The following is a 14,882-nucleotide window of genomic DNA, read 5'->3' on the forward strand; positions in this document are numbered from 1 at the left end:
AAAAAAAAAAAAAAAAAAAAAAAAAAAAAAAGAGGTTCAAAAGAAATCATAAAAATGATAATGTAAACATATTAAAGTAAAACATATGATGACATGTGCAGGTAAATTATCCTGAAAAAAAAGGGAAATATGATAACAACAGTAATTGCCAGAAATGCACGTGAAATGGCTTGAGGCAGTTATATACGATATGAGTATTATGTGATATAATATGCATAAATGAAATGGTAAAAAAATAATAAAATATAGGTAACAAGAAAAATAAACGCAAAAAGGCAATAAACGCAAAAAGGCAATAAACGCAAAAAGGCAATAAACGCAAAAAGGTAATAAACGCAAAAAAGTAATAAACGCAAAAAAGTAATATAAGCAATAAAGATAATAAATGCAAGAAAGCAGGATTGGTTAACTACAAAGTAATTGTATGTTGATAAAAAAAAAAGAAGCAAATAACACAAAAAAAAAAAAAAATATAAAAATAATAATAAAATGCTACACTTTTAAAAGGGGGTTAAATCTAATTGCTGTTGTCGACACTCTGAAGGATGTTCTCCTTCGACGTCAGGTCCGCCAAGTCCTCGCTGTCGTTTTCGTTCTGCATTAGGGGGGGAGGAAGGGAAATACATGAACATATATGTAGAAATAAAAAAAACTAATGAACCATGAGCAGTACGTTGTTAAGCATATAAGCAGTTGAACGAATGAATGAGTAAAATACTAACATATTATGCGCACACCTTTCTGATCTCTAAAATACGTTTAGGAATCGTATTAAAATTTTTTTTTTTTTTTTTTTTTTTTTTTTTTTTTTTTTTTTTTTTTCTTTTCCTTTTTACCTGTTCTTCCTCGTCGTCGTCTCTCATCGACTCCATTTCATCCAAACTTGAAAAGATGTCAACACTATCCCCATTCTTGATATGCTCAAATATTTCGAGGTTTTTTTTCGTGTTTTTCATTTCGTTGTTCTGAAAAATAAAGAAGCGAGTAAAGGTGTACAAAGCAATGTGTTCATCAATAAGTGCTCAGGAATAAGAACTTATATATATTATACACATATATAGAAGAAGGAAAGTATAACAACTTGTGTGTGTATATGTGTATGTAGAGAGAGAGATAGAGAGAGAGGACGCATATGTATTGTTATTTGCACAGAAAAACATGTAATGGATGGAAACGATACAATATAATACAATCAAAAAATGAAACGTAGTAACAAGAAAAGGGAGTGTGTATTACAAAAAGTAATACTACAAAACTGAAGGGGTATTGTAACAGGGACACAAAAACATGGGCTGCACTATCAACGGTGCAGTATCTGGGCTGCAATATCAACGGTGCAGTATCTGGGCTGCACTATCAACGGTGCAGTATCTGGGCTGCACCATAGGATGCACTAACCTGGTCGTTTGGTATTCCCTTCTTATCCGTAAAGTATCTCCTGTGCACGCTTGGGAAATTGCAAAGCATGGCGTTGTTCTGCATAGTTGCATCGTCATTCCCGCTGTGACTGCCGCTGTTACTTTCACCGTAATTAGCGCTGTAATTGGCGCGATCATTTTGCACACCCATTTTCAAGTGCGGGTGGGCATTCTGCAGATCTAGGAGAACAGACTGATTTGACAAGGAGTTGAATAGGACAATATTTTGATTTTTAATTTTTTGAATATTAAGGCGTTTATTTGTAATTTTGTTTAAATAATTTTGTTGATGTAATATATTTTTAATTAACATTTGATGATCAGAGTTTGTAACATCATATCTATTTTTTAAATTTTCTTGTAATTTAATAGCTCGACATTTTTGTTTTCTTAAATAGTCAATCATATTTTTCAAAATTATTAAATTGCGTTCATCTTTTTTTAAATCATTTTTTTCCTTATCTATTAATATATTTAAACTTTTTCTTTTATAATCAGTTGTTTTTATTTCTTTTTCTTTATTTATGTACTCTTTATTTATATTAATATTTTCAATATTTATTTTATTAATATCATCGATTAATTCTTTTATTTCTTTTTTTATATTTCGTATATTTTCTTTTTTATGTTTTATATCTTTATATAAACATATATTTAAAAATTCTAAATTTCGTCTCTCTTCTTTTAAACATTGATATCTCTTTAACTCATTTTCATAAACATAAGCCAAACATTTCATTTGTTTTTTCTTCTTTTCAATATTTTCTTTCTTTTTCTTTATATCTTCCTCCAATTTTCTATTAATCTCTTCTATTTTATACACATCCTTACTTTCAATATTATAATTTTTTAAGTCTGAATAATTAAAATCAATAAGTTTTGTGAAATATTTTTCTGACTGGATCATCTTTTTTTTCATCCTCTTCTCGTTTTCTTTTTGATTGTCTTTTGACTCATTCATATTGCCACTTCGCGTTTTATTATTGTGCACTTGTTGCTGATGCTGTTGATGCTGCTGCTTTTGATGCTGCTGCTTTTGATGCTGCTGCTGTTGATGCTGCAGCTGTTGATGCTGCTGCTGCTCTTCCTCCTTCTCCTCCTCCTCCTCCTCCTCCTCTTCGTTGTATTTACCATCTATGCCTTCCTTCCTTTTTTTTTTGTTTTTGTATTTTCCCCTGTCACTAGGAGTCGACCTTCTTCCTTCTCCTTTTCTTCCTTGTTCTCTCTCATCCCCATTCGCTTCTTTCTGCCTTTCACCTACTTGATTTCTTCTGCTTTTTCTTTTTTCCTTTTCGTCCCTCTTATTGCTTACATCTCTTTCTTCCTTGCTTTTTTTCTTCTGTGCATATTTTTTTCTTTCTGTATCCTCTTCTCCTTCACTTGGTTCCTCCTCCAACGTTTGTATAAATCGTTTTCCATGCTTTTCGCTCTTCCTTTTGATTTTCTTTTGGTTGTTTGCGTCCGCATTATCATCTACATCATTCGCATTGTTTATTATATCAGCCGAGTAGTCTATATCATTTACATGCCCCTGGTCGATTCGTCCATAACCATTCGCCCCCTTTGTGAAGAACTCCCTTCTGTTATCACCGCTAATATTATCATTGCCATTGTTACTACTTTCCGAGAAGACCTCCTCCTCCTCCTCATCATCATCTTTTTTTTTTTTTTTTTTTTTTTTTTTTTTTTTTTTCCTTTTCTCCTCGGAGTTATTACCAACATCCATATGTGATATATTATCCTCTTTTTTGAACTCAAAGAAGTCAAATTCTGCATCCAATTTTTCATTTTCGTTATTTCCCCCCCCTCTACCTCCTTCTCCTCCTCTGTTTTCATTTTGTGCTATAAGTAAATCTCCAAAGGACATTTTGAATGAGTCCCGTTTATCTTTGTTGTTTTCCATTTTGTTGAAGGTAATGTTGTCTAAGGGGTTGTATAAAAAAAAAAAAAAAGCGAAATAAAAATTTGTTAACATACATGTGATCATGTATATATGCAGATCATAACTGTATACATATGTAGTGCATGCATCTGCTTGTATTTTCCGTTAAAGCTTACCGTCGAGCATCACCTCCTTCTCTGTTTTTATTGACTTCAACAGTTCAGGGGGAATGGTCAAAGGAATATTGATTTCTTTCTCCTTCCTCATTTCTACCATCTTATTCATAATACAGAATTGCTCGAAATTTAAAAATCCATCATTGTCCAGATCCGATATACTCCATATTTGCATCAATTCACAAATGGACAAGTTGGATGTGTTTAAATAATATTCACGTATAACTGTCCCTTCTATTTTTTCTTCATTATTTATATCTAACGTTTTAAATATTCTTTTATAATTTTCCTTTTCCCTTCCACTTATTTTCCATTCTACATTTCCATCTAAGTTTGATATATCGGAAAAGGATTTGTGTCGTATAATGTCGAAGCTTGGCAGGCAGGGGGGACCTGATAAAAAAAGGGGTACAATCAACAGAAAACAAAAAAAAATAAAATAAAATAAATAAAATAATAATAAATGGACAGTACTAAATATGATAAGAAAAATATGCAAATGAGGTCATATCCCACATGAACGGGGGCCTCCCACGAGCATACACCACATACACGACGTATGTAAATACATATGATTGCTAATGCACACGAGATAAGACCGCATGACTGAAAGACGGCATAACCTCGTTGCACATATAGCTGATCATGCCCCGTGGATGAGGTTCAAAATGAATGGGAGCAATATGTATATATAATATAAAGCAGCGGTTTTTGGTCCATTTTTTATAGTGTACTGCTTTCTTTCTTGCTTGCTCGCTTCCATATTTCTTTCTTTTTTTAATTCCTTACGTATATTTATTATTTCGGAGCTGAGGCTATTTCCGTTCTGTGCATGTGCAACTAGTCGACAACAAATGAAAAAATCTTCTAAAGTTAGATACCCCTTATTTTCAATATCGCTGTATTCCCAAATCTGTTAAAAGGAAAAAGGAAAAGGTGTATACGTTTTACCAATGTGCAAAAAAAGTAGGATGGCGTAACGGAAGAACACAAGCACAAAACATATTGTCCTTTTCACTTCCTCCATTCGTACATACATGTACACATATATACATACACACACATATGTATATATATATATATATATATATGCAGTCTGTGCTATTCTATATCATCTATGCACTTCTTTATTTCCTTCCCCCTATTACTGAATGCAAAACGGCTATAGATAGGCCAGAATTTTGAAGAAAGGACGATGCAGTCTTGTTGTCAATAAAATGATTGTCAAATTTATCGTTCAAACTGCAAAGAGGAAAATATTTCAAAAGTTGAACAGATGATGAATATGTTAGAGAATACTAATGCAAGCTTTTGCATCGATTTATTACTGAACGATGTTTATTTATTTTTTTTTTTTATTCTTTCTTTCTCTTTTTCGTACTTGAACAAGTTGATGTAATAGAGATACTCCTCCGATGATAGAGTAATTCTATCCGTCGACCAAGCGTTATCAGAAACATTTAAGGAGTTGTTCATAACCATCTTTCTTACGTCATTACTAATACCACTGAAAGAACTATTCATTAATTCGTTTGTTTTACTATTTGTAGTAAACTCCTTTGAGTTGTTATATATCATGTGATACTACAGAAGAAGAAGATTATACAGATGATAAAAAAAAAAAAAAAAAAAAAAGTAAAACATATATTTATAAGTTTCACACTAACAGTTGTTGTTAATTTTTAACAAAGAATAAACAAACGATAAAATCGTATCGAATGTGATTGTGTACACATTTATACATAAAAAAAAAAGAAAAAAAAAAGTATATAGAACTTAAACATATCCTCATCAGAGTATTAAATGCAACAGTCTTATTTCGTGTAAACTGTAGTATGTGCTCTATCTTTATGTAGTTAAGTATTGTAGGTAAATCTTTTTTTTTTTTTTCTCAGTCGTACATACGGCGTTCTATAGGTATTGAGGGAAACTCCAGTCATGTGTGCTACAAAAAAAAAAAAAAAATATATATATATATCAAAATAAAATAGTAATAATATAGTAACAGAATAGTAATAATATGGTAACAGAATAGTAATAATATGGTAACAGAATAGTAATAATATGGTAACAGAATAGTAATAATATGGTAACAGAATAGTAATAATATGGTAACAGAATAGTAATAATATGGTAACAGAATAGTAATAATATAATGATAAAATAAAGCATGTATAAAATTAAAAAAAAAAAAAATAAAAAGCCCATCTTTTTACCCTATGCACATACATTCATGTATGTAACAAAAAATAAAAATAGTTTTCTAATATTCATGAACAAACATATACATGGGTAAAAGTCGTTCGCATGTTTTGCATATGCATTGGGATTAGAAATAAGAAACAAGTGCAAAGTGTAAGGAATTTGTACAACCCCTTATAACAGTATAGTTGTTGTATATATCATAAGACTAAAACAAAATAACGAGGGTGAAAGTTAAACGAAAAAAGGGGAAGAAAACGTACAATGTTTTACAATATGGTAAAAAATAAAAGAAAGGGGAAAAATAAATAAATTTACTCGCACAATCCATTCTTACACGTTCACTCAATTTTTAAAAACAATTGTTGCAAATATTTCATGTATGAGTAGCATACATATTATGTGTATATATATCTATAAATATTTGCATAAGTACTCGTACACATGTAATAATAAAATATGTGTATGAATACATATAGGCAATGGAAGCAGTCTGTGTTATTGTGCCATCAAAGCAAATCCATAAATTCTACACAATTTTATATTTTGTTTTTAAAATATTTCCAATTTTTTGGTGCATTACATTTTTTTTTTTTTTTTAATGGTTTGTAAACCTTCGGGAAAACTTTGATTCATCCAATATGGGATGGTTGTATAATTTGAAAATTCATACAGTAGTCAGAAATAATATTTATTTATTTTTTTCCAAAAGGAAAAATTAAAAAAGAATAATTTTGCTAACTGAATATTAATGATTAAATAAAATAAGATATACAACTTTTTTCAGGTTTTTGTCAAAAATAAATAAAATTGTGTATATAAACATGGTAATTCTATTAAAAATCTAGGCATAAAAAAAAAAATAAAATAAACACTCATACATATATAAACATATACATGTGTATATATTTATATATAAGTATTTATGTATGTACACATACATACATGAAAACATAAACATAGACATCTAAATGTATCGTAATAGTACGAGTAAGCGTAGACATGTATACATATAAGTATGCATAATCGTAAATGTAAACAAAGGCGTGCACACATAAACGAAAAACACACTACTTCCAATTTTTCCCAAATTCTAAATATATATGCGTATGTATGTATATGTTTGTATATATAGGTATATATATGCATATATGTATATGTATGTATATATATGTATATATGTATATATGTATATATATGTATATATATGTATATATCCTTAACAATATATTATAAATGTAATATCGAAAACACAAAAAAAATAAAACAGTCATAATAAAAACTAATCATATAACTAAAATGAATAAAAACAAAACAAAAAAAAATTCATTAAAAAATTTTAAAATATGATATATATAGAAACTCAAAATAATAAACAACGTGAACTGATATAATTTTTTTTTTTTTTTTTTTTCCTACTCTTTATTATTTTTAAAATATGTATGTATTTTATTTTTTTTTTTTTTTGTTAATATTTATGTATAATTCTAAAAAAAAAAAAAAAAAAAAAAAAAAAAAAAAAAAAAAAAAGAGTACACCCAAGGGAATTATAAACTATATAAACAATATCGTTAATATTCTGTACACAAGGAAATGAAAAACAAAAACATAAGGAAGTAAACATAAGGAAGTAAACATAAGGAAGTAAACATATGGAAAAAGTAAACATATGGAAGAAGTAAACATATGGAAGAAGTAAACATATGGAAGAAGTAAACATATGGAAAAAGTAAACATAAACGTGAACGTCAATATAAACATGAGCGTAAATATAAACGAACTGTTAATTTAATGGTAAAATAAACAAAAAAAAGTATATAAAAGAAATATATGCGGGTATTGTGCATACGTTTTTAGACTCCACTAACATGTATATATATATAAATAAATGTATATATATTTATGTACGCATATATGATGTATGTATATGTACTCGGTTTTGTACACTTCTTACAAGTTGTTCATCAACATGTATATGCATTCATTTCTATATATATAACAACAAAATAAAATATAAAATACATAAAATTATGTACAAACTGAAAAAAAGGAAAAGGAAAAAAATATATCACCGCAATCTATACACATATATATATAAACATGCATACAGACATATATACAAGTACATGTATATTATGGTCGTACTGCGTTAATGAACGAAAAATATTGCATGTAATTAAAAAGAAAGGTCTTACGATACATGTACAATTTTTTACAAAATATTCGGAAAATTATGCACATAAACATAATATATATTATATACATACGCACGATAAGTATTTACATAATCATAATGTATGCATCTTACTGTAGCTGCAGGAGCATAGTTAAATTATGCGTTTGAGAAAACCTTTTTTTTTTTTTGTTCAACGTATGCATTTAATTAGACATACATATATATATATATATATATATTCATATATATATGCATATTCATACATACATATATAATATAGTAAAGACAGATAACTGCTACAGGAAACATACAAAATGTAAATAGTGCAAACGCTCAAAGATTAGATATGATTTATACATAAAAAAGAAAAAGACAAAATATGCAAAATAAAAAAAATAAATAGAACTTCGAAAATCCTACGACGGGGGTACAGCTGTAGCTTGCATAATTATCGTCCATGGATACCAATAAAATTATTCAAGGACATACATGAATAAACATATATATATTTTTATGTTCATATGTTCATAAGCTTATATATTTATGTATATTCAAAAACTGGATATACCAAAATTGCTTATATATAGTAAAAAAATATTAAATAAAATAAAGCAATAGTAGTAATATGTCTAAATGAAAACAACTGTTATAATATAATATACAAGATAAAATAATATACGTGGTAATTATTATTATGTAAAAATTATGTCGTTTTCGAGCGAGATAAACTCTTTAAAGAATGATACTAAGGTTAAAAAGTAAAACAAATAAATAAAAACATAAATACATATATACATTTATACATTTATACATATATACATACATATATACATATATACATACATATATATATACATATATACATAATATATATATATATATATATATATATATATATTTACATATTTATGCACAAAATTAAAAATTCCTTTATACAAAGCAAAATAAAATACTTTTAAAAAAATTTGTTTTCACTATTTTGACAATCATATATATAATATATGTATATATTTATATATACATATTTATATATATAAATGTATATAAACAAACATGTATAAAGAATTATAAAGGAATACAAAAACTCGCTAGTAATTATTTTAAGGGGAAATTTTTTTATAATTTTAGGATAATTCGTTAAAAAAGACTAAAAAGGTTTTATATATATATACAATATGTATATACAAGTAAGTATATACATGTAAATATATACATATAAGTACATACATATACGTATATACATATAAGTATATACATATAAGTATATACATATATATATAAATATATAGAAGAATAAAATTTTTTAAGTTTCAGTTTTTAACAAATATAAAAATATATTTTACATTTTATATTTTAATTTTAATTTTAATTTTAATTTTAATTTTAATTTTTTTTTTTTTTAAATAATTTTTCCTCTCATGTTAAATATTCTTACTGGCTCATATTATTACATGTACGGGTTCATATTTTTTTTTTTTTTTTTTAAATAAATAGTACTGCGCGTAGATACAAAAATATATATGCACGTATACATGTACATGTACATATAAATAATTTATGAACGCATAAATACATTAAAGATTATTTATATATAAATATATATTGTAGAATTTTGAACCTTTACATTTTCGTAAATTTAAAATAATTAAAAATTATGTATTTATTTTCTCATAAGGAATGCTGCTATATAATAATATGCATAGAGAATTCGAAAATTTAAAAATATGTTTATGTTCATATTTTAGGAAATTCAAAATAAGGATAAGAAAAAAAAAAAAGAAAAAAAAGCATATATAAATAGTATGTTTATTTTATAGAAAAAAATAATGTAAGTTTAGTTGAAATCGTTTTTTTTTATTTTTTTTTATTTTTTTTTATTTAAGCTAATGAAAAATGTAATATTCTGAATTATTTTGTGTTAAATTCGCATTGAATTAAGGGAAGAGAGTATTTATTTAAAAAAAAAAAAAAAATATGAACAAAGACAGCTTAATTGTTTTGTAGTTTTTTTATACATCCCTTAATTTTTTTAGCGTCGTATATGCAAATATGTATGTACATATGTATTAAATACGTTTGTGTTATATGAACATGTTTACCACTTGCGAACGCGCCATTTATGCGTAATAATTTTTTGCATTCCCATAATTTCCCTTGTTTAATATTAGAAGGGATAAGCAAATTATTACATAAAAATAAAGAAGTATATTGGGTCTTACAACTATAAAAAGACATAAACCTTAAACGCGCAAAAATTTAAAACGAAAAATCGATACAACCCGTAATTAGTAGAATAAACGTAGATCTAACTGCTACATATATGTAATATGCTAGTATAATAACGATTAAATAAAAAAAAAAAAAAATGAAAAATACTACAATGATAGGAATACTTTAAGCATATGTATAACGTAAAACAGTGAAGATTAAAAATTAAAAAAACTACCAAAATTGGGAAAAAAAAAAAAAAAAATTCAAATGAACAAATCTTTTTCATATTTTATGTATGCACGTTTGGCAAAAAATCCAATTGAACAAATCTGTTTCATATTTTATGTATGCACGTTTGGTAAAATATCCAATTGAACAAATCTGTTTCATATTTTATGTATGCACGTTTGGCGATTTATATTATCTGCTGGCTATGAGTTTTCATTTTTAGTAATTTTTCACGTTTTAACATTCATTAATGCGGATCTCTTGTATCTCCCAATTTTGTACAATAAAATTTGTTCGTTGCGTTACGCATGTATGAACATGTACATGTTGTTCATGCATAAACGTATGCCTATGCATATATATTTATTTTTCTTATATATACATTTCATTTATACGTTAAAAGGGGGGAATCCTGCAAAAGGATTTTATATAGCTTATTTCCCCATATTCATTGCTAAAAATTAAATTACATATATATAATATATATTTCATAATCCTTATCATATTAAAAGGATAAGAAACTTATTTTGGATAGCTGAACAAATTATAAATAAACATGTACATCCTTCAGATCAAAAAAAAAAAAAAAAAAAAAAAAAAAAAAAATATGAACATGCAATGTTTGGTAAATTGTAGCCATGCTGAAGAGGGAAGTACAAAAATACAAATGCATAAAAGTATTTTTGTATGCTCATGCATACATATACTCTTACACATACACACATACATGTATATTATTTGCTAGTGGGTATACGTATACATGAATATTATAGCAAGATATGGAATTTCCCAAACGGAAATTATTGTTCATATCATTTGCTTCTTTTTATTTTTGTTAAACTTACAATATTTTCCTTGTTCCCGATACTTGTGTATTAAAAGGAATTCTTGGTCGAAAAAAAAAAAATAAATAAAACTGCAAAATGTATTTACTTTTTGTTACATTATTATTACTGATTTAGTTTATTATTTTTGATAAAACTAGAGCGAAAAAATAAGCAAAAATCGTACAAGAATAATACATATAATGGGGAGGGGGAGGAAAAAAAAAAAAAAAAAAAAAAAATGTTCACTTGAAAAATAAAGGAAAATTGTACCGTACCATAAAAAAATAGAAACACGTTAACCCATTAGCATTTTAGCAGCCGTTAGAAATGTTCATAAAACGTCTTATTATTTTTTCTTACTTTTATAGAAGATTATAATATATTCATTAAGAGGAATTTTAAGATTATATTTAACTATACATTTGTATATATATATATATATATATATATACATATATGTATACTTGTGTATTATGTGTGTGCGTATGTGACTTCATAATTTATGTACAACTCATATGTAGAGGAAAATTCTTACTGGGACTTAACATTATAACAAAACGTAGCTTAAAAAAAAGAAAAATTCAAATTTGAGTATTAAGCAGAACAAAACAAATAATAATTGCGTAATATTAAGCACAATGGAATTATATATAAGCACGATGGGTAAAATATAGCATAGGAAAAAAGCAAGGAAAAAGAAGAGATAGGGAAAAACCAAACGAATGTTGTGGCCTATGCTTGTACATTAGTACATATATATATATATGTATATGTATACGCACACACACATATCCGCCCCGTCCATGCATATTTGCGCGTGTACATATATGCAAACATACTCAGTAGTACATGCAAGCGAACTTACACAATAGTATATACATATCCACGCTCATTCACCTTCACACGAGCATTTGCGTCGAAGCAGTGAATACATGACTGAAAGAAAAAAAATAATAAAAGGCGCAAGCAATGAACTCCAAATTTAAAGTGTTACTAAACAAACTGCTGAACAAAATAGGAAATGATTGTGCATCATATAAAAGAAAAACATCGTTCAAACATTTTAAGGATAGCTTACGTAGTATTGTTAAAAATAATAGCATCGAAAAGAGAAGTACATGGGGAGTAAATGCTATTTATTGCGCTAATATAAAACCCATTACGCATAGTTGTAGTAGTCGTAGAAGTAGTAGTAGTAGTAGTAGTAGTAGTAGTAGTAGTAGTAGTAGTAGTAGTAGAGACAGCGATGGTGAAATGAAAGAAATTACAAATAAATGTATTATGGTGGACATGAGGAAAAGATGGAAAAATAGCATATTACAAAATTGTGTAGGAAAATATGGAATATTAAACGGAAGGTCTCTTTTTATATTGATAGCTATTTGTGGTTTGTATGAAATCCTGAACAGTTCGGAAAATAAAAACAAGAACAGAAACGATAACGAAAATGAAAAAAAAAAAAAAAAAAAAAATGTTCCTCCTTTTGGTTTGTTGAACAAGGCCGCACATTGTTGTGGGATTATGGCATATGTAGGTAACAGAGATGCCTCTAAAATTTTAATAGACGGAATTGAAATATTACAGAATAGAGGATATGATTCATGCGGTATTTCAACGATAAGTAACAAGAATGTATTAAGAACAACAAAATATGCAAGTAGTTCTACATCTGACGCTGTTGAAAAATTACGAATAAATTACATGAACAATCATAAAAATGATAGTATCGGAATTGCACACACAAGATGGGCAACACATGGGAGTAAAACAGATGAAAATGCACATCCACATATGGACTATGATGAAAGAATTAGTATTGTACATAATGGAATAATTGAAAATTATAGAGAACTGAAAAATTTTCTATTAAAAAACAAAATACCATTTAAATCAAATACAGATACAGAAGTAGTAGCAAATTTAATAGGTTACTATTTAGATCAAAAGGAAAATTTTGAAAATGCTGTTGTGTCTACTATTAAACAGTTAGAAGGTACATGGAGTTTTTGTATAATACATAAAGATTATCCGGACCAAATGATTTTAGCTGCTAATGGATCGCCATTACATATAGGTTTTAAGGATAACGAAATTTTTGTTGCTTCGGAACATTCAGCTCTTTTTATGTTTACAAATGAATATATATCTCTAAAGGATGGGGAAATACTTTCGATAAATAAAAACAATATAGACGATTTGAAAATATTAAAAAAGGTAGAGAGTATACCAGAAGTAATTATTCAGAAAACACCTCATCCATTTCCTCATTGGACTATTAAAGAAATACACGAACAGTCAATTAGTTTATCAAAATCTTTAAATAATGGTGGTAGATTTAGCATTCTAAATAATTCGGTTAAATTAGGTGGTTTAGATCCATATGTTGAAGATTTATCTAAAATTGAAAATATATTATTAATTGGATGTGGGACTTCCTATTATGCTGCTTTATATGCTAAATATATAATGAATTACTTGAACTGCTTTAATACTGTTCAAGTTATAGATCCAATTGATTTTAATATATCTGTTATACCCAAAGAAAAAGAGGGGATTATATTCATATCACAAAGTGGGGAAACTAGGGATGTAATAAAAGCATGCAAATTAGCAGATGATTTGAATTTAAAAAAATTATCTGTAATTAATTCTGTTGGGTCAACTATTGCTAATATGACTGGACGAGGTGTTTATGTAAATGCAGGTAGAGAAGTTGGTGTTGCATCAACAAAATGTTTTACATCTGAAGTATCTGTATTAACATTAATAGCTTTATGGTTTTTTCAAAATAAGAAAAATTATATATCTAATAATAAAATTAGTTCTCTAATAAATTCTTTACATAGGCTACCATTATATGCAGATACGACTATTAAATCCTGTGAAAATATATGTAAATTATTATCATATAAATTGTCAAATGCTAAATCTATACTTATCATAGGAAATGGTTTAAGCTATCCTATAGCTTTAGAAGGAGCCTTAAAAATTAAAGAATTAACATATATACATTCGGAGGGATTTACTGGAAGTTCACTAAAACATGGTCCTTATGCACTACTAGGTGGCGAAGATAATATACCCGTAATTATGCTTGTTTTTAATGATAATACAAAAACTGTCATGATTAATACAGGAGAACAAATTAAGTCAAGAGGTGCACATATCATTTGCTTAACTGATGATGAGAACCTGTGTAAACATTTTGCTGACGATATTATCCTAATTCCAAATAATGGTTTGTTAACTCCCCTACTGGGTGTAATACCACTGCAGATGATGGCATATTACACTAGTGTGAACAAAGGCAATAACCCGGATAAGCCGCGCTGCCTGGCCAAAACAGTTACAGTTTCGTAGGAGTTTGTGCAAGTGTATGTAAGTGGTCTGTGCGAAGTCCAAACTGAATGGTTTTAGTTGCATATACATAAAGTCATATGTATGTAAGTTTTACGCGTGTACCTTTTACTTTTTTTTTTTTTTTTTGTTAAGTATTTTTTCCCTCTTTACAACAATTTGTTTCCAATTTTTTGGTCAAATATTTTTTAGTTCCCTTTTGTGCCGCACGCAATTTTGCATCATGCAACCCTCTGGCATGTTTTCTTTATTTTTTTATTTTTTTATTTTTTCGTTTTTTCTTTACATTTTTTCCCGTGCATTTTATCACCCCCAGTAATGTATCTTTTTTTCATTTTTGTGCTTCTCTTCTCCTACAATTTGTGTGTGTTTAATGGGCCTTGAAAAAACGTGCGATAAAATATA

The 14,882-nt window shown here is 27.4% G+C and overlaps 2 protein-coding genes across 2 annotated transcripts; one reads left to right on the top strand and one right to left on the bottom strand.

Moving 5' to 3' along the window:
* Positions 1-517: 517 nt before the first annotated feature.
* MKS88_003309 (uncharacterized protein) lies at positions 518-5,416 on the bottom strand (the record flags this gene model as incomplete). The annotated part of the gene is made up of 8 exons (XM_067216389.1): positions 518-595; positions 837-965; positions 1,399-3,341; positions 3,477-3,869; positions 4,266-4,389; positions 4,625-4,718; positions 4,858-5,060; positions 5,378-5,416. 8 exons carry the CDS (start codon positions 5,414-5,416, stop codon positions 518-520), a joined length of 3,003 nt encoding a protein of 1,000 aa, XP_067073041.1.
* Positions 5,417-12,089: 6,673 nt separating this feature from the next.
* On the top strand, positions 12,090-14,480 carry MKS88_003310 (glutamine--fructose-6-phosphate aminotransferase [isomerizing]; the record flags this gene model as incomplete). Its single annotated transcript, XM_067216390.1, has 1 exon — positions 12,090-14,480. One exon carries the CDS (start codon positions 12,090-12,092, stop codon positions 14,478-14,480), a length of 2,391 nt encoding a protein of 796 aa, XP_067073042.1.
* Between the last annotated feature and the right edge of the window lie 402 nt (positions 14,481-14,882).

Source organism: Plasmodium brasilianum, chromosome 10 (assembly GCF_023973825.1).
Source record: "Plasmodium brasilianum strain Bolivian I chromosome 10, whole genome shotgun sequence".
Taxonomy (NCBI): Eukaryota; Apicomplexa; class Aconoidasida; order Haemosporida; family Plasmodiidae; genus Plasmodium; species Plasmodium brasilianum.